The sequence below is a fragment of the Eptatretus burgeri genome, chromosome 9, assembly GCF_056783735.1.
Source record: "Eptatretus burgeri isolate ZD-2024b chromosome 9, Ebu_testis_v1, whole genome shotgun sequence".
Taxonomy (NCBI): Eukaryota; Metazoa; Chordata; class Myxini; order Myxiniformes; family Myxinidae; genus Eptatretus; species Eptatretus burgeri.
In genome coordinates, this window is record NC_140969.1 from 26,335,953 (window position 1) to 26,357,283 (window position 21,331).

The 21,331-nt window shown below is 48.3% G+C and overlaps 1 protein-coding gene across 3 annotated transcripts in view; it reads left to right on the plus strand.

Moving 5' to 3' along the window:
- The window catches only part of NUDT5 (nudix hydrolase 5), a 74,078-nt gene that overhangs the window by 4,660 nt on the left and 48,087 nt on the right, over positions 1–21,331 (plus strand). For all 3 annotated transcript variants that reach the window (XM_085894441.1, XM_085894440.1, XM_085894442.1), the window contains exons 2-3: positions 18,984–19,051; positions 19,195–19,247. In XM_085894441.1, coding sequence (XP_085750567.1) covers positions 18,984–19,051; positions 19,195–19,247 — 121 coding nt within the window. The remainder of the gene's footprint in view (positions 1–18,983; positions 19,052–19,194; positions 19,248–21,331) is intronic.

The following is a 21,331-nucleotide window of genomic DNA, read 5'->3' on the forward strand; positions in this document are numbered from 1 at the left end:
TTACAGTAAACCATATTGTGGAATATGCAAAAAAAGGGCGTGGCTTATTACGTCATTTTGAGGGTCAAGCGGTCAAGATACAGCTTGGCAGACAGCAAAATTGAAATCAGCATACCAAAATTAGGTGAAGTAAAGTGTCTGCCAGCTTTTCCTCAAAAATGCCTCAAGGGTTGTATTCAGAAAACTTGACTAGTCAAGCCGTCCTTCAGAGGGAGACAGAAAGTCGGCTGTGGCGATGAAACGGCCCATGCTCCCTCGAAAAGAGCAGGTCGTTGTGCGCCGGTAGCCATGCCAAAGGTACGTCGATGGAGAGATGTACTGCATTTTATTTATAATGGTTAACAGTAAGAATTGAGTTTGTCCAACAGGAAAGTGCAGAGAAGTGTGGAAACTATACACACCCAGCCTGGTGTTGGCTCAGTAGTTAAGGTGGCGGCTTGGGATCCAAGGATCCTGAGTTCAAGCCCCGTCGGCCGTTTAATTAATACACCAGGGGGTTGACTCAGCCTGTCATCCTTCCGAGGTCAGCAAAATGAGTACCAGTTCCAGTGTGTGTACTGGTAGAGGGCACTGCATCAGCGACACAGTCACGCTTCAAGAAATGATAGCTACCCCGGCAGCGAAGCTGCCATACGACCACCACCAATACACACCCAACTGAACCAAATGTGACACACAGGTTCAGAGAACTGCGTACAAGGTATCGGTACGTCCCAAACTTGAATACACAGCATCAGTCTGGGATCCACATCAAGACTACTTTGTAAATAAACTGGAAATGGTAGAAAGACATGCAGCACGGTTTGTCTCTCGTGGTTATGCCAGAATATCCAGCGTTACATCAACGTTCAACTCCTTGGAGTGGCCTTCATTGCAACATCGACGACGGCTACGTAGGATCGTACTGTTCTACAAAGCAGTGCACCATGTAGTTGCTAATGATTTCCTTTACCACCATGCGTCAACCAAGCAATCCGCTCCAGGAGAGGAAAACACCAATGGCTTCGTGCCTCTCCGGTGTCACACTAAGGCATACCTTAATAGTCACATACCTAATACCATAAGAGACTGGAATAACCTCCTCCCAGAATCAACAAATCAAACCACCTCACAGCAATTTAAAATACAATTAGATCAGGAACACCAGAAGCAAAAAATCAAACGGAGTGGAACTCACAGGAAATCGACCACCTCTGGGACATTGATGCTGCAGAGCGATGTCTGGATACCATTCTGAGAATACTTGATTCTCAAATTTGTGTTCAATAATTATCACTTGATTATCCTGTTCAACAGGATAGTAGCCTTCTTACCTTCAAGCTGTCTCGTCTGTGTTCCATGACGAACCGATTATAAACGAAAGCGTTCGTAGAACACCTTACCCCACGCGGTGTTACGAAACGAGGACTGCGCAGGATCTGCGAGCGGAGAATTTGATGGGTCGTGATGATGTAAAATGCCATAATATTTTGTCCAGGTATTGCTAAACGGAAGGGTTTTTAAAGTGCCAACAAGACTATTTGTGTTCTACAGTGTCATATATTTTAATAAAATATAGATTTTAAAGGTCTTTGAAAAAATAAAATTCAGAAGTTTACCGCCGTTGCACCCAGCGTCTTTTACACCACCCTATCTAATTCGTCGCATGAGTTATTCGTGCCTGTTGTTTGTGTCCTTGATAACGTCCTTAAAAACAGGATGTTTCCTGTTTGGAATTGTTTTCAATTTTGTTTGACTGCCAGACAGACAGACATAGGAAAAAAATGATCTCGCTGTGTGAAGCAAACTGGCAATTCAGAGATCAGAAGTGTGTTGGTGATACTCCCAGATGTGCCTGGTGCTGGGGGAGGGGAAGGAAGATGCCAACCATAACTGAACCAAAATCTTTCATTTCTCTTTTTTATTTACTGTGTTGCTTCCGCCACTGAAGATGGTCGGAGGTTATGTTTTCACCCCTATTTGTCTCTTTGTCTGTGAGCAGTATATCTCAGATTCGGATATAAGTTATGGACAGATTTGGACGAAACTTTATGGACAGTTTGGAGGTGTGACAAGGACCTATTGTTTTGATTTTAGTGAAGATCCGAATCCGAGAATTCTTTTAAAGTGATTCTTCATCATTGAGAGGTCGGCCCAAAAACAAGATATCGCATAAAAGGTATAGACGGATTAGGATGAAACTTGATGGACAGGTTGGGTGTGACGACAACCAATTGATTTGATTTTTCTTGAAGATCCTGATCCGGATATGATAATTTTTTTTAAGATTCAAAAGTGATTCTTCACCATTGAGAGATAGGGCCAAAAACGACATAGAGCATGATATGTCAAACAGTCTTGGACAGATGAAACTTGGTGGAGGAGTTGGGTGGGTGACAAGAAAAATCCGATTCGATTTTGGTTCAGGTCCGGATTCAGATCCGTCCTATCAGTGGGATACAAAACATAAACCGTTCAGCCTCGCCGAGGTATGCCCTCTCCCGAGTGCTGTTCTCGTTTTTCCGGTTGTATTTTTATTTGTTAATTTCTACGCCTCACCTCCCATCCATTAGATATCTAAGTGCGTCAACGTGCATGCCTTTGTCAGATACTTCTGTGGCCTCTGTGTGTATGTGTTAAGGGGTAGGTCATTTTAATAATGTGTTATGTTTATTTATTTTTCCTCTGCTGTTTGTGAATTATTATTTCATTAATGCATGCTTGCATAAGGGAGCCATTGTTGCCACTGAACTCTTACCACAGGACTGGCCTCCTGCACGTAGGAAACTACCCTGATAGCATAAATGGGGCACGTTGCCAGCTTCCAAAGGGTGTTTTTGCCCATCCTTTAAACCACAAATCGTGCAAGCTTTCAAAACCACTTGGCTAGCTTGTGGCCTTCATCTCAGCAGACTGCATAGGAGCCAGGGTGCCTGTACTTCCCCTTCCCCCTTTCAAGTGATGCTGGGACTGTGTAGGACCAAGGGTCTCTGACACTGCACCTGTATATATATATGTGTGTGTGTTTGTGTTTTGTTGGTTCTAATATGTATATTGACTCATGCGACTTTTCTAATGTACAGATTACTGCTCCGATTTGGGGTGCTTTGAACCCGCAGTCCTGAGAACTCCCAACAATTTGATTCCCTGGACACTTGAATCACTGACACTTCAAACCCCCTGCCATTAGAAGCACCAATTGTTCTAACCCGTTGCCATTATAAGTGCCAATGCTTTGAATGCTTCGAGCCGGAAATTCCTCGGACTGGCAATGCCTCAAACCGATTAGCCCTTGAAAATGCCAACAATAATTTTGTCTACTTCAATCATGGGACATGTCACACGTATTGCTTTTGAAAATCTTGACCCTGTTGTACTGTATGAGCAGTTTCTTTATTTTGCCATATGGTTAGATGTACCTGTCGTATCTCTGTTGTGATTTTGTGTGCTACAGCATACCTTAGGAAAAAAAAACCTCTTGTCTTGTATCTGCTTTCTTTTTTTCATTTTGATGTTTACGTCCTGAAGCAGGAGGAATTTGCATGAAATCCCACCACCATCTAACCATATGTGGCTCCCTGTGAAAATAACATCACGACTGGATGATGCTGGCCATTTCGTGAGAGGAAATCCTCAAGAGGAAATTGAATGTTGCCACTTCTTGTGGAGTTTTTAAATAATGTTTTGGTAATTTATTTAATTGTTTAGTGTAAAAAGAAATGCATCAAACATTACAACTACTGTCTTTGACAACTGTGCTTGGCTTGCGAAATTGTTGCTACATTTGGACTATTTTAACACGCACAGTACCAGTACTTCCTCTTCAATACAAAAGCTGCTTCTCTTTTGTCTTCATTCTTGCTTTTCCAGAAACTTTGACCTCTGTATTAAGGAAGCTTATACTCCATGGCACACCCATCCATCTGTGTGCTTGTTTGGTTATTGAAAAAATTACATTGTGAACAGTCACGAGTATATATCATGAACTTTGGCAGAAGCTTTCATCTTAATAATGTGTGGCTGAGCCATCACCCAACTGGTATTTTCAGTTAATCATCAAGATTAAAATCACCTGCCTCTTTGGCAATCACATGATTGCTGAGACACGATTTGGATTAAATTTTTTTCATGAAATTCCTTTCCAGAGCACATTGACGATATGCAAAGCTGTTGTTCATATTTCATTTTACAATGAAGTCAAAGTCTAATTTGGAAAAACTGAGAGTTTATATCGAATTATTTTTAGTTTTTCTTTTGGATCCTGTGTTGTGAATTTTATCAGTAGCCTCATCCATTCCCAAAAGGATGCCAGGACAGGCTATTGTTGTGTGTGGTTTGTGTATGATGTGTGACATGCAGCATTCATTTAAATATCTACTGGAATCTTCACACCTGGGCCGGGCTCTGCATTGTTAAATGCTTAGTGTTGTTAGACTCACCGGAAAAGGAGAGGTTATTGCAATTGGTCTGTCAGTGAGTGAATGGGTGAGACCACACTCAACTATTTTAATATTTGTTATTTCATATTTCATTGTTCAGAAAAAAACTTGTTCATATATATGTATATGTGTGTGTGTATATATATATGTATATATATATATATATATATATATATATATATATATATATATATATATATGTATATGTGTGTATATATATGTATATATATATATATATATATATATATATATATATATATATATATATATATATGTATATGTGTGTATATATATGTATATATATATATATATATATATATATATATATATATATATATATATATATATATATATATATATATATATGTATATGTGTGTATATATATATGTATATATATATATATATGTGTGTATATATATATGTATATATATATATATATGTGTGTATATGTATGTATATATATATATATATATATATATATATATATATATATATATATATATATATATATATATATATATATATATATATATATATATATATATATATATATATATATATATATATATTGCGCAGTAGAAGACTTTATGCCTTGTGTTGGCTTAATGGTTAGGGTGGTGGGCTTGGGATCCTTGGGTCCTGAGTTCAAATCCTGCTCAGCTGTTGAATTAATACCAGGCGGGGTTAACTCGACCTGTCATCCTTCCGAGGTCGGCAAAATGAGTGCCAGCATGCTGGTATACTGTGTCGGAGTGGCGACCCGTCCAGGATTGTGCCAAATTGCCAAGGAGTCTGCTTAAGCAGCACCAACGCTCTGCACAGAGTATGGTTCCAATGAATGGATGGATATAATATATATATATATATATATATATATATATATATATATATATATATATATATATATATATATATATATTGTTATGGTTGACCAAATTCGCAAACCACCATTCAGGTCCCTTAGGTGAGATATCTCTGTAAGTATATGTGTAGTTAGGCCCAAACCCGTTGTCTAGAGGGAATAAATGTCATTCACTCGGGCTGCGACTCTTCATGATAGCCGTTTTTCTTTTACTATCTTTATTTTGGACCAGCCGCCATTATTACCACCACCAACCACGTCTCAACAGCCATCACACAACAACCACCAACCACAACGCCGCTTCACAACAACAACCACCAACCACAACGCTGCTTCACAACAACAACCACCAACCACAACGCCGCTTCACAACAACAACCACCAACCACAACGCCGCTTCACAACAACAGCCACGACCTTTACCATCACAACTCGCCACCATCACATCCACACCATCTCGCGCCACTCGTGGGCACCGATACTGGACTCGTGCAGGGCGCGCACCGAGCAGCGTATTCAAAAACATCACGGACTTTCCGCAGAAAATGGATCAAAAACGACTCACGCCCACTTTTGTTCCGTCCAATCGGAGAGCGTGGGCGATTTGGCCCCGCCTCCAGGGCGTTGGAGTGAGGACGCTATATGCAAATTCATGGATCAAAAAGCATTCACGCCCACTTTTCCTCGGTCCAATGGGGAGCCAGTTAGAGAGGTGAAGGGTCGGAGGCAGAGGGTCAAGGGTGAAAGAGCAAAGCCACGGGGCTTATATAAACGGCTGCGTTCGTCAGTAAAGTTGAGTTGTGCGGAGTTCAAGAGAGTCGTCGGTGGAGCTGGAAAGAAGTGGGAGAAGTCAAGAGTGAAGAGTTGGGACGAGCCAAGAGAGGAGACGGAGAGGGCGAGTAGACGGGGCTGTGGAGAGGTGACGGCGGCGAAGGCGGACGAGGGGGTGCTCGCGTCGGTGCCGGGAGCTGCACAGGGAGAGGCCAGCAACGCGACCGAGGTCGAGGAGGAGACGCTCGCCGCGGGACCCGAGACAGGGTGATATCCTCCTTCCCCCGAGCATCAGCAACCCCCTCCTGTTTCCCCCCGCGCTGAGATAGTGCGACAAAGGGGGCCCCTTTCCCACCCCCTACCAGACACTGTCCGCGAGGCCCGCGGAGTTGAGGGGCCACCGCCGCTCCGCGTCTCATCATCAGACGGGTAGGCCCGACACGGTCTCGGCCCCAGGCCCGCCTACCCCCCTCATCCTTGAGGGTGGTTCTTTTCTTTTGCTTTGGGAATATGTGTTGTCGGCGCCGTCTGTGAAGTAAAATTGTATAAGTGTTGCCGTGTGCCCGGTAGTCGGTTAGATCTGCATTGTTGCATTTGCTTTTTGTGTAATATTGCATTGTCTTCTTCTTTTACATGTGCTTTTGGTGGAATTGTATATGTGTGCTTTCCGTTCATCGCGAAATAAATGTGCTTATTGTTGAACTGTTTTCCCGCTTCACTTCGTCTTTTCTTTCATTGAATCTCCATCTTGCTTCACGTAAAGGGTTGGTCGTGGGCTAAAACGCCCGATAATTAATCGAACCGTCGAGGCCGACGAATAACACCGCTCGGTTATCCCGATAGTACGGAATGGGTCGCTTAAAGTGGCCCGTGTCCGAAGTCGACCTGCGGCGAGGTGCGATCGCCCGGTCTACCCTCCGTGTGGGTACTTAGGTAGGTCGAATTTGGCGAGCAACCCTATCCCACGCGGGGGCCGATTGGCACGATCGTGGTGAGACCGAAAGGTCCACCCGTGACTGGTTCCCGGCGTTAGTCCGAGAGGGTCACGACTGGATTGTCCGTCCGGTGGGCGACGGGCCGCGATTCGAGTTACGTGGCCGTTCGCACGCCGGCGGGCGCGAATCCGCAACACTGGTGTCAGGTCGTGCGATACAAACCCATCGCCCTCCTCGCGGCACTGGTATCGGAGAACGGGAAAACGGGCTCTCCTGTCTCCGGCTAAATTCACGGGAATCGGTCCAGGGGTGAGAGAAGCGACCCCCGATTCCCTCCAAATTACGAGCGAGCTAAATTAACCCTTCCCGAGAAATAAGATGGCGTCTCAAGGCGAGCGGGAGCCGGGGGTATTAGAAATGGATGTGGAATGTGTAGAATCCATGGCTCAGGATGAAATCCCCGTGCAGGAAATGTTGGTTGTACAGGAAAACGAACTCGCCCAACTGAACCCAGAGCCCGAAATGGGTGCGGCAGCGGCCGCGGTGTATGACACCTCCCCTCCCCCTCTCCACCAAAACCCCCCGACCCTTGCCGAAACGGCTCACCCAAGCGCACCCGACATGGCCCAGCTATGCGCCATGCTGGCGGCAATGACAAATGAAATGAAAAACGAAATGAAAGGAATGAACAAGCAAATGGACGAAGTGAAAACGACGATGGATGCGAATACACAACAAATAAACGAAAAGATGGATACAAACACAAATGAAATGAGAAACGAAATGAACAAGCAAATAAACGGAATGGAAGCAAACATGAAGGAAGAAACGAAAAAGCTGCGGGGTGAGACGCAGAACATGGGCCGATGCCTGCAGGCGGGCATGAAGGCCGTTAGCAGGGAGCTTAAAATAGCGACTCCACGTGTGGGAGCGAACGAGCTGGAAGGGGGTGCAACGGCTGACAGGCCCGCGGTGGAGACGGGTAACAAAATAATTCGGGGGACGTGTTGGGCGAGGGTCGTGACGATGACCGAAAGGGAAAAATTAAATGGGGAGACCAAAACGTGTGAGACGAGACACGAGGTGACGACAAAGGAAATAAAAATAGTTGAGACAAGGGAGGTAAAGGGTGAAGAGGTGACTGAGTTGGCAGTGACGGTAGCCGGGAAGGGAACGATAGAGGGAAGACTACACGATGAAGACGGGGTAAGTGACGCACACACACACACGGAGGTAGTGGAGGTTAATGAGGGTGAGCTGGTGGACTGGGTGGAGGCCCGGTGCGAGCAGCGGGATAGCCTCCTCCAGGAACGAGGGGAGGGAGTATGCCCCCTTGAGGCGAGTCACGACCAGGTGGGTTCGGTCGTGCTTTGCGAGGTTGAGGGGACGGGTGCTGTGGACAGGTGCACGGAGAGCTTGGGGGGTATAGAGGCCCCGGAGACCCTTGTGGGGACACGAATCCCCAGTGTGGTTGTCCCTGTGTGTGTGGTGCAAGGTGTGAGTGCGTCCCCGTGTGTGGAAGCGACCCCGTGTGTGAGTGGTGTGGTGGCGATTGTGCCGGGTACGTGCTTCCCAGCATGCCGTGTGTGGATGAGGCACCGTGTGTGAGTGAGGCACGGTGTATGAGTGAGGAACCGCGGATGAGTGCCCCCGCGTGTGTGAGTGAGGAACGGTGTATGAGTGAGGCACCGCGGATGAGTGCCACCGTGTGTGTGAGAGAGCGGTATGTAAGGGAGATGTCGGTCGGCATGTGTGAACATGCAGCCGCGTCTCCCGGTGTGAGTTTAATGGTGTGGAGTGTGAGCGTCGTAACACGCAGGTGTGCGTGGGTGGAATGGAGGTGACGACGGAGACATGTGAAGAAAGAAAGCCGAGTAGCGACTGTAGTTGTTTCGGGGACCGTGCCGGGTTCACCCAGCAGTGAGCACGAGGTCCGTGCTGTGCAACGCACGAGGCCCCCACGTGCTCGCTTGCGAGAGTGAAGTCCCGGTCCGGAAACGCACGCGGTGGATTTGCCGATCCCGCGGACGGACAAAGTTTAGGCAGGATTCGGATTTGGACCGGATGGGTTCTCCACGCGATCGTGTGTGTTAAGCTCCAACGGGCAAAGCACATGTGTTCGCGTGGGGAACCCCTCGAGACGTGGGGCTTGTGTTTTTTTTTTATGCGCACGGTGACGTCATGGCTGCACGCGGGGTTGGAATCTGGCAGGAGGGGTATCCCTGCCGGATGGTACCGTCCAAGGAGGGACGAGGAACACGTGCAGCTGCATGACGTCACGGGCAGGTGTAAAGGGCGCGAGCTGCGAGTTGCCGCGCAGGTGCTGCGCATGGAAAAAAAAAAGAAAAAAAAAAAGCAAGCCTCACTTTCGGGTGCACAGGATTCCTGGGCAAGGGGTGGAAGACCCCCTTGACCTGGGCACAGGATGGAAACTAGTTAGGGGAAAGGGGTAGCTTAGCTAGACCGGCTCCATGGGGCAGGGGAAAGTCCTCATGGGGCCCGTGGAATGGATTAGGTAGAGGGATTTAGTGAGCTTTAGGTTGGGAAATAAAATGGATTATTTGAGGACAGTGACAAACTTGTGAGTGTGTAGAGGGGACGTAGTTTAGCTACGTAGTGTTAAAAGGAACGTGCTGTAGTTTAAGGGACGACGTGGGAGCACGAGTTAGTTAGGGGATGTAGTTAGAAGGATGGCAGAGTTCAGTGGTGTGTGTGTTGAAGAGTTGTTGGTGAGTGAAGTGGAAGCATGTGCTTGGTGAGTGAGTGAGGCCAGCGGGTCTGTGTGTATGGAGCGAATGGGGAATGCATGGTGCGATGAATGATTGGGGGGAGGAGTGACTCCCACCCAAGGGACCCCGGGGTCAGTGTAGAGTGAGTTAGGGGGTTAGTCAAATTTACAAAATGGAGGTTGTTTTGTTGTTGGTGGGAGTGTAGGCTCGAAACCCGTTTGGAGGGGTGCAGGAGCCCTGTTGACGGGCTGGGAGCGTGGCTGCGAAAGGTGAGTATCGCTGAGTGGGTACCCCGGGCACCAGGCTAGTCCGCCGCGGTAGGCCAAGGGCCCATGGGGGGCCGGGATAGCGTAGTGGGCACGGGTGCGCCTGCTTGGTGCGGGGGCCCGGGGCGTCATTAGCCGCGTGGGCAGTGTTGTGGGCACGGGTGACCCTCGGAAAGGGGCCTGGGAAGCCAGCCTGCCACGTGTGCGTTTCAGGGGAGGTGCCATGGGGGGCACTCCCCGGTGGTAGGGAGCTGGTAGGCTCGGAGGCAGTGTAGTGCCCGGGGGTGCCATAGCTGGGGAATTGGCAGAGGGTCGTGCCTGCCAAAGGGAGCCACGTGTCCCAGCCATGAGACCGTGTGAGGGCACGGAGAGAAAATTGGGGGGCGAGGCCCGAAATTGTAAGGACACCAACACAGGCGACGGGAATCTGGGTTGTTAGAACCAATAGTTTAAGCGAGAGGCGCTTGTTGAAAGCCCCGGGGTAGTTTAACGGTTAAATGATTAGAGTAGATTAGGAAGTGTACCCCTCCGCACCATCCATCCCCTCGCTCTCGTTGTGGGCCGCTGAACCCACTTGGGTTATAGATCGCTGAACTCTGGGGAGGCCATTCTGAGGCTTCGTTGGGCCTCGACACAGGACGTTAGCTCTCCCTTATTCCCCTCCGGGAAGGGAACGTAGGGGTTGGGAGTAGGCAAGGTGACAGGATAGGTTAGCCGAACAAGGACAGTACAGGGGGTTAGGGGACGATTTATAGTGGGGAAGTAAAAAAAAAAAAAAAATTGGGGCTAAATTGGGGTTTGACAAATTAAGGGAGTGGGTATGTACAGTGACAGGCAAAGGCGATAGGTGGGAGGGAGACAGGTAGGTCGGTCCGAGCCCGCCTTCTGAGTGGCCAGCACCACCCCACTCCCTCCACCAACCTCCACTGAACGGCAAAGGCTGGCGCCAACTTCATCTGCTGGCTGTGTTGCTGCAAGGCCTGTGCCGGCCCACTTCATCTGCCGGCTGGCTGTTTTTCTTCAAGGCCTGTGCCGGCCAGTTCATCTGCCGGCTGTGTTTGCCTGCAGCGGCCTTCTTCTGCGGGCTGTGTTTGCCTGCTGCCTTTGCCATGCCATGCCCACTGCCCCTGCTCAACAGCCCCCGTTCAATTTTTGCTTTGCCCCCCCTGTTCATTGCCATGTGCGCCAGGATCAAGGCAACAGTTTGCAAGCTGCAAGAACTGCCCTGTTGGCAGCTACAACACGGGCCTGCAGTGGCGGCCCGTGCACCGTGTTTGCGTCCATCCATTCATCCATCCATTCGTTGTGTTCATTGCATGTGCCACTTGAGCTGGCACGGAGACTGCATTTGTGCAGCCCATGCACCGTTGTGGTTCACGGCGTTCAGTTCAAACCATTCATCCATCCATTTGTTGTGTTCATTGCGTGTGCCACTTGAGCTGGCACGGAGACTGCGTTTGTGCAGCCCATGCACCGTTGTGGTTCACTGCGTTCAGTTCAAAAGGGAAGGCCTTGGACTGCATGTGAGCAGCTGGCCACGTTCCCTGTCACCTGCATTGTTTGAGCCAGAGACTGCATGTGAGCAGCCTGGCTCCCTGCTAACTGCTTTCTTTTTGCAGAGTTCATTGATCCTGGGCCATGGTTTAGTGTAAAATTTGTAAGTTAAGGTTAAGATGTACTGTACATATGAGTGCGCCCCCGGCATGTATGTCTTAGCGCCGGCAATTTTATTTAAGTCGTCCGTGTGAGTGAGTTTGTTTAGGTAGTTACTCAGCCCTTAGGTTATTTATTTTGGGGACACGAATACCATGAATGTCGCACTCAGGGATCCGTAGGTAAAATGTACTAGGGGAGAACTACACATGATGGCACACGAAAATTTGACGACTCGGGACGAGTCTGTAAAAAGGGGAGGGGGTAGTGTTGTGGTTGACCAAATTCGCAAACCACCATTCAGGTCCCTTAGGTGAGATATCTCTAAGTATATGTGTAGTTAGGCCCAAACCCGTTGTCTAGAGGGAATAAATGTCATTCACTCGGGCTGCGACTCTTCAGGATAGCCGTTTTTCTTTTACTATCTTTATTTTGTACCAGCCGCCATTATTACCACCACCAACCACGTCTCAACAGCCATCACACAACAACCACCAACCACAACGCCGCTTCACAACAACAACCACCAACCACAACGCCGCTTCACAACAACAACCACCAACCACAACGCCGCTTCACAACGCCGCTTCACAACAACAGCCATGACCTTTACCGTCACAACTCGCCACCATCGCATCCACACCATCTCGCGCCACTCGTGGGCACTGATACTGGACTCGTGCAGGGCGCGCACCGAGCAGCGTATTCAAAAACATCACGGACTTTCCGCAGAAAATGGATCAAAAACGACTCACGCCCACTTTTGTTCCGTCCAATCGGAGAGCGTGGGCGATTTGGCCCCGCCTCCAGGGCGTTGGAGTGAGGACGCTATATGCAAATTCATGGATCAAAAAGCATTCACGCCCACTTTTCCTCGGTCCAATGGGGAGCCAGTTAGAGAGGTGAAGGGTCGGAGGCAGAGGGTCAAGGGTGAAAGAGCGAAGCCACGGGGCTTATATAAACGGCTGCGTTCGTCAGTAAAGTTGAGTTGTGCGGAGTTCAAGAGAGTCGTCGGTGGAGCTGGAAAGAAGTGGGAGAAGTCAAGAGTGAAGAGTTGGGACGAGCCAAGAGAGGAGACGGAGAGGGCGAGTAGACGGAGCTGTGGAGAGGTGACGGCGGCGAAGGCGGACGAGGGGGTGCTCGCGTCGGTGCCGGGAGCTGCACAGGGAGAGGCCAGCAACGCGACCGAGGTCGAGGAGGAGACGCTCGCCGCGGGACCCGAGACAGGGTGATATCCTCCTTCCCCCGAGCATCAGCAACCCCCTCCTGTTTCCCCCCGCGCTGAGATAGTGCGACAAAGGGGGCCCCTTTCCCACCCCCTACCAGACACTGTCCGCGAGGCCCGCGGAGTTGAGGCGCCACCGCCGCTCCACGTCACATCATCAGACTGGTAGGCCCGACACGGTCTCGGCCCCAGGCCCGCCTACCCCCCTCATCCTTGAGGGTGGTTCTTTTCTTTTGCTTTGGGAATATGTGTTGTCGGCGCCGTCTGTGAAGTAAAATTGTACAAGTGTTGCCGTGTGCCCGGTAGTCGGTTAGATCTGCATTGTTGCATTTGCTTTTTGTGTAATATTGCATTGTCTTCTTCTTTTACATGTGCTTTTGGTGGAATTGTATATGTGTGCTTTCCGTTCATCGCGAAATAAATGTGCTTATTGTTGAACTGTTTTCCCGCTTCGCTTCGTCTTTTCTTTCATTGAATCTCCATCTTGCTTCACGTAAAGGGTTGGTCGTGGGCTAAAACACCCGATAATTAATCGAACCGTCGAGGCCGACGAATAACACCGCTCGGTTATCCCGATAGTACGGAACGGGTCGCTTAAAGTGGCCCGTGCCCGAAGTTGACCTGCGGCGAGGTGCGATCGCCCGGTCTACCCTCCGTGTAGGTACTTAGGTTGGTCGAATTTGGCGAGCAACCCTATCCCACGCGGGGGCCGATTGGCACGATCATGGTGAGACCGAAAGGTCCACCCATGACTGGTTCCCGGCGTTAGTCCGAGAGGGTCACGACTGGATTGTCCGTCCAGTGGGCGACGGGCCGCGATTCGAGTTACGTGGCCGTTCGCACGCCGGCGGGCGCGAATCCGCAAAAAAAAAAAATATATATATATATATATATATATATATATATATATATATATATATATATATATACATATATACACACACACACACACACACACACACACACACACACACACACACACACACACACACACACACACACACACACACACACACACACACACACACACACACTGATGAGCCAAAACATTATGACCACCTTCCTAATATGCTGTTGGTCCTCCGTGTGCGGCCAAAAAACCCGCCGAGGCATGGACTCCACAAAACCGCTGAAGGTGTCCTGTGATGTCTGGCACCAAAACATTAGCAGCAGATCCTTTGAGTCCTGTAAGTTGTGAGGTGGAGCCACCATGGATCAGACTTGTCGGTCCAGCACATCCCACAGATGCCCAATCGGATTGAGATCTGGAAAATTTGGAGGTCAACGAAACATCTTGAACACTTCATCATGTTCCTCAAACCATTCCCGAACAATGTGTGCAGTGTGGCAGGGTGCATTATCCTGCTGAAAGAGGCCACTGCCATCAAGGCATACCATTGCCATGAAGGGGTGTACCTGGTCTGCAACGATGTTTAGGTAGGTGACACGTGTCAAATTGACGTCCACATGAATGGCCGAACCCAGGGTTTCCCAGCAGAACATTGCCCATAGCATCACACTCCCTCCACCGGCTTGTCGTCTTCCCACAGTGCATCCTGGCACCATCACTTCCCCAGGTATACGGTGCACACGTACACGGCCAATCACGTGATCTTAAAGAAAATGGGACTCATCGGACCAGGCGACCTTCTTCCACTGCTCCAAAGTCCAGTTCCGATGCTCACGTGCCCATTGTAGGCACTTTCGATGGTGGACAGGGGTCATCATGGGCACTCTGACTGGTCTGTGGCAACACATCCCCATATGCAGCAGAGTGTGATGCACTGTGGATTGTGACACATTCCTCCCATGACCACCATTAAAATTTTCTGTGACTTGTGCCACAGTAGACTTTCTGTCGGTTCGGACCAGATGGGATAGCCTTCGTTGCCCTCGCGCATCGATGAGTCTTGAACGCCCAACACCCTGTCGCCGGTTTGTGGTTTGTCCCTCCTCGGATCACTGTCGGTAGGTACTCACCACTGCTGACAGGGAGCACCCCACAAGCCTTGCCGTTTCAGAGATGCTCTGACCCAGTCATCTGGCCATAACAATTTGGCCCTTGTCAAAGTCGCTCAGGTCTTTACTCCTGCCCATTTCTCCTGCATCCAACACATCAACTTCAAGAACTGACTGTTCAGTTGCCTCATATATCCCACCCCTTGACAGGTGCCATCGTAACAAGATAATCAATGTTATTCACATCACCTGTCGGTGGTCATAATGTTTTAGCTCATCTGTGCGTGTATGTATGTATGTATGTATATGTATATATATATATATATATATATATATATATATATATATATATATATATATATATATATATATATATATATATATATATATACACATATATATATATATAGATGTTTCGTATGACAGAACTTTAATATGGATACAATCAAACACGACATAATAGTGACCGAAGCTTTTCGTGCTGCACTCTTCAGGGTAAAAAATGGCAGCAAGTGAAGGCGCGTTCTTTATACTCAGGTCTCAATAAGGTAGACGCTGATTGGTTCAACCGTAATGACGTCACGGTTAATCCGAACGCCCATTGGTTGGCTCATCATCTTCACCTCGAGCTTCCATTGGCTGGAGCAGACTTCGTCGATGATTGACATTTGCAACCGCATCCTGGAGAGAGGGGGGATGGGTTTCCCCTCAGGTCCATTCACCATTTGTTCCCGTACTTCCCTTGATCTTTCCATGCTGAAAGAGACACAGAGATCGTACAAATTCCTTTTGACGACATAATATTGGATCGGTGGTAAGGATGAAGGTTACTTCCAACATACGTAAATGAAACGAGCTCCGACCTCTGCTCAATATCCTGAACATATCCGATTTGTACTGGTCTGCACAGATAGGGTTGGCAACGAGGTGCTGTGCAATGGCAGATGAAGCAGGCACAGTGGCCGGTGGTTGCTGGATATTTCTACATGCTCGCACTGGTTGTGTTCTAACCCTCACAATCTTTCTTTGAATCGCCAAGGGGACGTGGTGTTTGATCCGATCAGCCAATCTTAGTGTTGTGCGGCCCACGTACCGAGCTTCACATCGGCATTTAAACTCAAAAATAACATTGCTGCTTTGTGAGGTGGGTAGCACATCCTTGTTGACCAACATCAGTAAATGGCGATAGGTAAAGATTACTTGGGGTTGCACAGCCAGAAACGTGTTGGACACAACATGTTTGATTTGTACTTCAAACCTTCGTGATGATTGCCCTTTCCAGGGCATCTTGATAAAGACTGGACATTTGTCCGGACCAATCTTCCGATCTTTTGTTGTGTTTAGAAACTTGTGCATGTATCTCTTAGCTATATGCTCAGGATAACCATTCTCACCGAGTATATTCATGATCTTGTCAATTTCAGCAGGAAGATTACAAGGTGAACAAATCCGCTGTGCTCTGTTAACCAGGATATTGATCAAGGCAATTTTGTTTCTTGTGGAGCTTTAGGAGTCCCACCGAGTATACCGCCCTATGAAAGTCGGCTTCCGGTAGACGGATGTTGTGAAACCAAGGTTGGATCTATCAACCAACACGTCCAAAGACGGTAACGTGTTTGACGATTCCAGCTCCGTGGTAAACTTCAGCGCTGGATAGAGAGTATTGAGCCATGCCTGGAAATTGTCACATGCCGTCCGAGACTCAAACAAAGCAAAAATGTCATCAACATACCGATAGTATATGATGGGGGAATGGACCCCTTGCCAACCAGTCAGTTTCTGCATTTCATCATAGCCTACAAAGATATTTGCAAGAGCTGGGCCTCATGGAGAACCCATGGCCACAATGTCCGTTTGAGCATACATCATGTTGTTAAACCTGAATTCCAGCTCCCTTGTTGCTGTGTTCATTAATTCAATGAAAACGTGTTCCGAGATCATCGGTTGTTCCAGATAGGTGTGATACAGCAAACGTGCGCATATCTCAATCGTCTCCGTCAATGGTACATTCGTGAACAAGCGTTTAGTATCAAAGGATGCCATGTGGTTGTCCTCACATGTCGGTGTTTTAGCTCTAATTGATTCTGCAAATGTGAAGGAATCCTTCACCATGAAATGAGAAAGTGAATCCAATTCTGGTTGCAGTACCTCTCCCAACCAATTGGCAACATGATTGGTATATATATATATATATATATATATACTAGCCAAACCCGTGCTCCGCGCGAAGTTTCTAAAGTGAGGGTTTGTTAGAACGTCAGTATATCCAGTGTTCACAATGTGATTTATAGAATTTCTTTATATACAATGTTTCTTGTTACATTTTTTTGTGTCAAATGCACCTTCTGAGGTAGTCAGTATGTGCAGAACAGGGTTTTACATTGCAGACGCTGTTTTCTAAGAGTGGAATTATGCCTCTCACCGGTGACGGTCTGTCGACGACAGACGTAATGGCGTCAGCGAATGACCGATGATGTCATGATGTCATTACGCCTCACTGCGGTTACGTCACACGTCGCCATCAAAACGAATGTAAAAATAAGAGAATCGCCAAAAATTCCAAAACCTGTCCATCTGGCGTGATCTCACATAGCCAATGCTGTACATTAGACCACCGAGAACCCGCATGCCAAAAGTGGCGACAATCCGTCCGGCAGTTTCGGAGGAGGTACGTCCACAAAATATGGCTTGGTGTTTTAATATAAAATATATATATATATATATATATAATATACATATATGTATTCTTGGGTGTGGCTCTGCATTAAATGGTCAATCTGAAAAAATGTAAATTTTGTGGGTTTCCATCGGTGAAGGCAGCACTATATTGATATATATTAGTTTTGAGTCACATTTGTAAAAATTATTGGGTGTCAGGAAGTTTGGGGCGAGGAGTCATATTGTTGTGGGCCGGGGTTCAGTAACGATAAACGACCACTAGGTGGAGCAGTCGAGTCGTCTTCCACCGAACACCCGGAATTTAGGTCGTGACTCTCGGACAACTCCAAAAGTCACGGGTCCCTTAGCAGATCGTGGACACCAATATTTTGACCGCGTGGCATAGGGTTAATTGTCTCGATCTCCAATATACCTAAATAACCATGCAGTCTAGCTCCCGAGGAAACCACACCCTCGATGGGCTCTGTCGAACCGAGTCACTCTAACGACCTCTGTCCAGTGTAACCGAGCCAAATTACCAGAGTCTGTCGGACCCAATGACAACTTACCAGCCCAAACGGCCTCACTAATTCTCAATACGCACTGTGCTGGGTCAATGGGAAAAGCACAGAAAAACGAACTGGAACATTTAACACGGGGGTTTATTTATCAACAAAAATCGGGGAGGGGAGCACACAAAGAGCAGAGTTATCCGACTAAAGCAGTGCAAACAATGTACAATGAAAAAAACACTTAAGCCTACTTAAAGATGGGGCCCACGGACACACACACACACACACCCAAAAAGAAATGGACCTCAATGGCCGTGGCCTTTATTTGCACCTGTCCGCCTCGTGCAGTCTGGTCGAGCTTGTCCGGTGGCGGGACTCGAACCCGCCGCCAACAACGCAGCACCAAGCACCAGGGACCAGGAACGACGCCCCGGACGCCAGCCAGCACGGGAACGGACCAGACGAGACGCCAGCAGGAAAGACGGGCTTCCTCTCTTTTTTCCTCTTTTTTGACAATGGGGCGAACCTTTTTCTGACGACAGGGCGAACCCTCTTTGACGACGGCTCGCCACCTCGTCTTATCCTTCCCCTCCCCCGCCGGTCAGGGGAAACGCTCTGAGGTACTCGCCTCCGGATTGGACGAGGGGTTGTCGGGTGACTCCTGGCCGCCGTTGATTGGACTAGCTCACGGTGGGTGGAGGGAACCTCACCCCTGTGCATGACACACTGCACGTGGGCGATGGATGGCGATGGTGCGAAAACGAAGGATGAAGATTTAAAGATATAAAAAAAAACTGACTATCAAAGTAACTCAGCGCACACCCAAAATTCCCATTAGACAGAAGGACGGGACCCTGACTATAAACACATACTTATCGAAATAACTGAACTGCGGGGGCTGCTGTCTGTCTGTGTGCAAATGGCTTCCAGATTCGCAACAATATCTTTGTTCAAACAGTTCTTGTTTCCCTTGTGCTTTTTGGGTTTCCTGCAGGTTGCATGGACTGGCAAGTGGTTGAGAGTTGATAACACGACATATATTGACCCAAAAGGAACCCAGAGGTAAGAAGAACTTGAATTGGAAAAATCTCAGTGACAGACAGTGAATATGAGAATTTGTGATTTATAAAAATGAACTTCACCTTTTTGTGCTTGGTATAGCTTGTACTGTTTAGCTTTTGGAAAGCTTCATTCTGTTTTTACAGATCTTGGGAAACTGTTAAAAGGACAACAAGAATTCCTGAGTCCACAGTTGATGGCAAGTTCAAAATATATAATTTTATAAGCCTTTTTCTTTGCATGCCAATTTATTTATTTTCAATGTACTGTAATTAAAATTTCCCATCAGGCTCCCTTTTATCCATATTCTATGCCTTTTACTATTTTGTATATATATATATATATATATATATATATATATATATATATATATATATATATATATATATATATATATATATTGTTGCGGATGCGCGCCCGCCGGCGTGCGGACGGCCACGTAACTCGAATCGCGGCACGTCGCCCACCGGACGGACAATCCCGTCGTGACCCTCTCTGACTAACGCCGGGAACTAGTCACGGGTGGGCCTTTCGGCCTCACCACGATCGTGCCAATCGGCCCCCCGCGTGGGATAGGGTTGCTCGCCAAATTCGACCTACCTAAGTACCCACACAGAGGGTAGACCGGGCGATCGCACCTCGCCGCAGGTCGACTTCGGACACGGGCCACTTTAAGCGACCCGTTCCGTACTATCGGGATAACCGAGCGGTGTTATCGTCAACCTGGACGGTTCGATTAATTATCGGGCGTTTTAGCCCACGACCAACCCTTTACGTGAAGTAAGATGGAGATTCAATTAGAGAAAAGACGAAGCGAAACGGGAGAAGCAGTTCAACATAGAGCACATTTATTTCGCGATGGCACACGGATAGCACACATATACAATTATACACCAAAAGCAAATGTAAAAGAAGAAGAAACACACAATAATGCACAAAAAGCAAATGTAAAAGCAAAACACAATGCAAATCTACCACCGACTACCGAGCACACGGCAACACTTATACAGTTTTACTTCACAGATGGCGCCGACAACACATATACTCAAAGCAAAAGAAAAAGGGACCACCCTCCACGATGAGGGGGGGCAGACAGGCCTGGGGCCGAGACCGCGTCGGGCCTACCCGTCTGGTGATGAGCCGCAGAATGGCGGTGGCGCCCCGACTCCGCGGGCCTCGCGGACAGTGTCTGGAATGGGGTGGGAACGGGGCCCCCTTCTCGCACTATCTCAGCACGGGGGGAAACAGGAGGGGGTTGTTGATGCTCGGGGGGATGAGGATATCTCGCTAGTTCGGGTCCCGCGACGAGCGTCTCCACCGCGACCTCGGTCGCGTTATCGGCCTCCCCTCTCCGCAGCTTCCCGACTCTGACACGAGCGTCCCCTCGACTGCCTTCGCCGCCGCCATCTCTCCAACTCTCCACAGTTCGTCCAACTGCTTTCTCCGACTCTTCTCTTGACTGGCTCTTCCCAACTCAACTTGACTCACTCTTTCCAACTCCACTGCTCCGACTCTTCCCAACTCAACTCCTTTTTGGCGAGCGAACGCGGCCCTTTATAGCCCCCGTGGCCTCGCTCCTTCACCTTCGACCCTTTACCTCTGGCTGGCTCCCCATTGGACAGAGGAAAAGTGGGCGTGAATGCTTTTTGATCCATGAATCTGCATATAGCGATTATACTCCGACGCACCTGGAGGCGGGGCCAAATCGCCCCACGCTTGCCGATAGGACGGAACAGAAGTGGGCGTGAGTCGTTTTTGATCCGATTGCTTCGGAAAGGCTGGTGTTTTTGCACCCGCTGCTCGGTGCGCGCCCTGCACGAGTCCAGGATCGGCGCCCACAAGCGGCGCGGGAATGGTGGTGATGCGATGGTTGCGAGAGCGAGATGTGACGGCAAGGGTCGTGGCTGTTGTTGTGAAGCGGCGTTGCGGTTGGTGGTTGTTGTGTGATGGCTGTTGAGACGTGGTTGGTGGTGGTTGTGATGGTAGTAATGGCGGCTGGTCCAAAATAAAGATAGTAAAAGAAAAACGGCTATCTAAAAGGGTCGCAGCCCGCATGAATGACATTTATTCCCTCTAAACAACGGGTTTGGGCCTAACTACACATATACTTACAGAGATATCTCACCTAAGGGACCTGAATGGTGGTTTGCGAATTTCGTCAACCACAACACTACCCCCTCCCCTTTTTACAGACTCGTCCCGAGTCGTCAAATTTTCGTGTGCCATCATGTGTAGTTTTCCCCTAGTACATTTTACCTACGGATCCCTGAGTGCGACATTCAT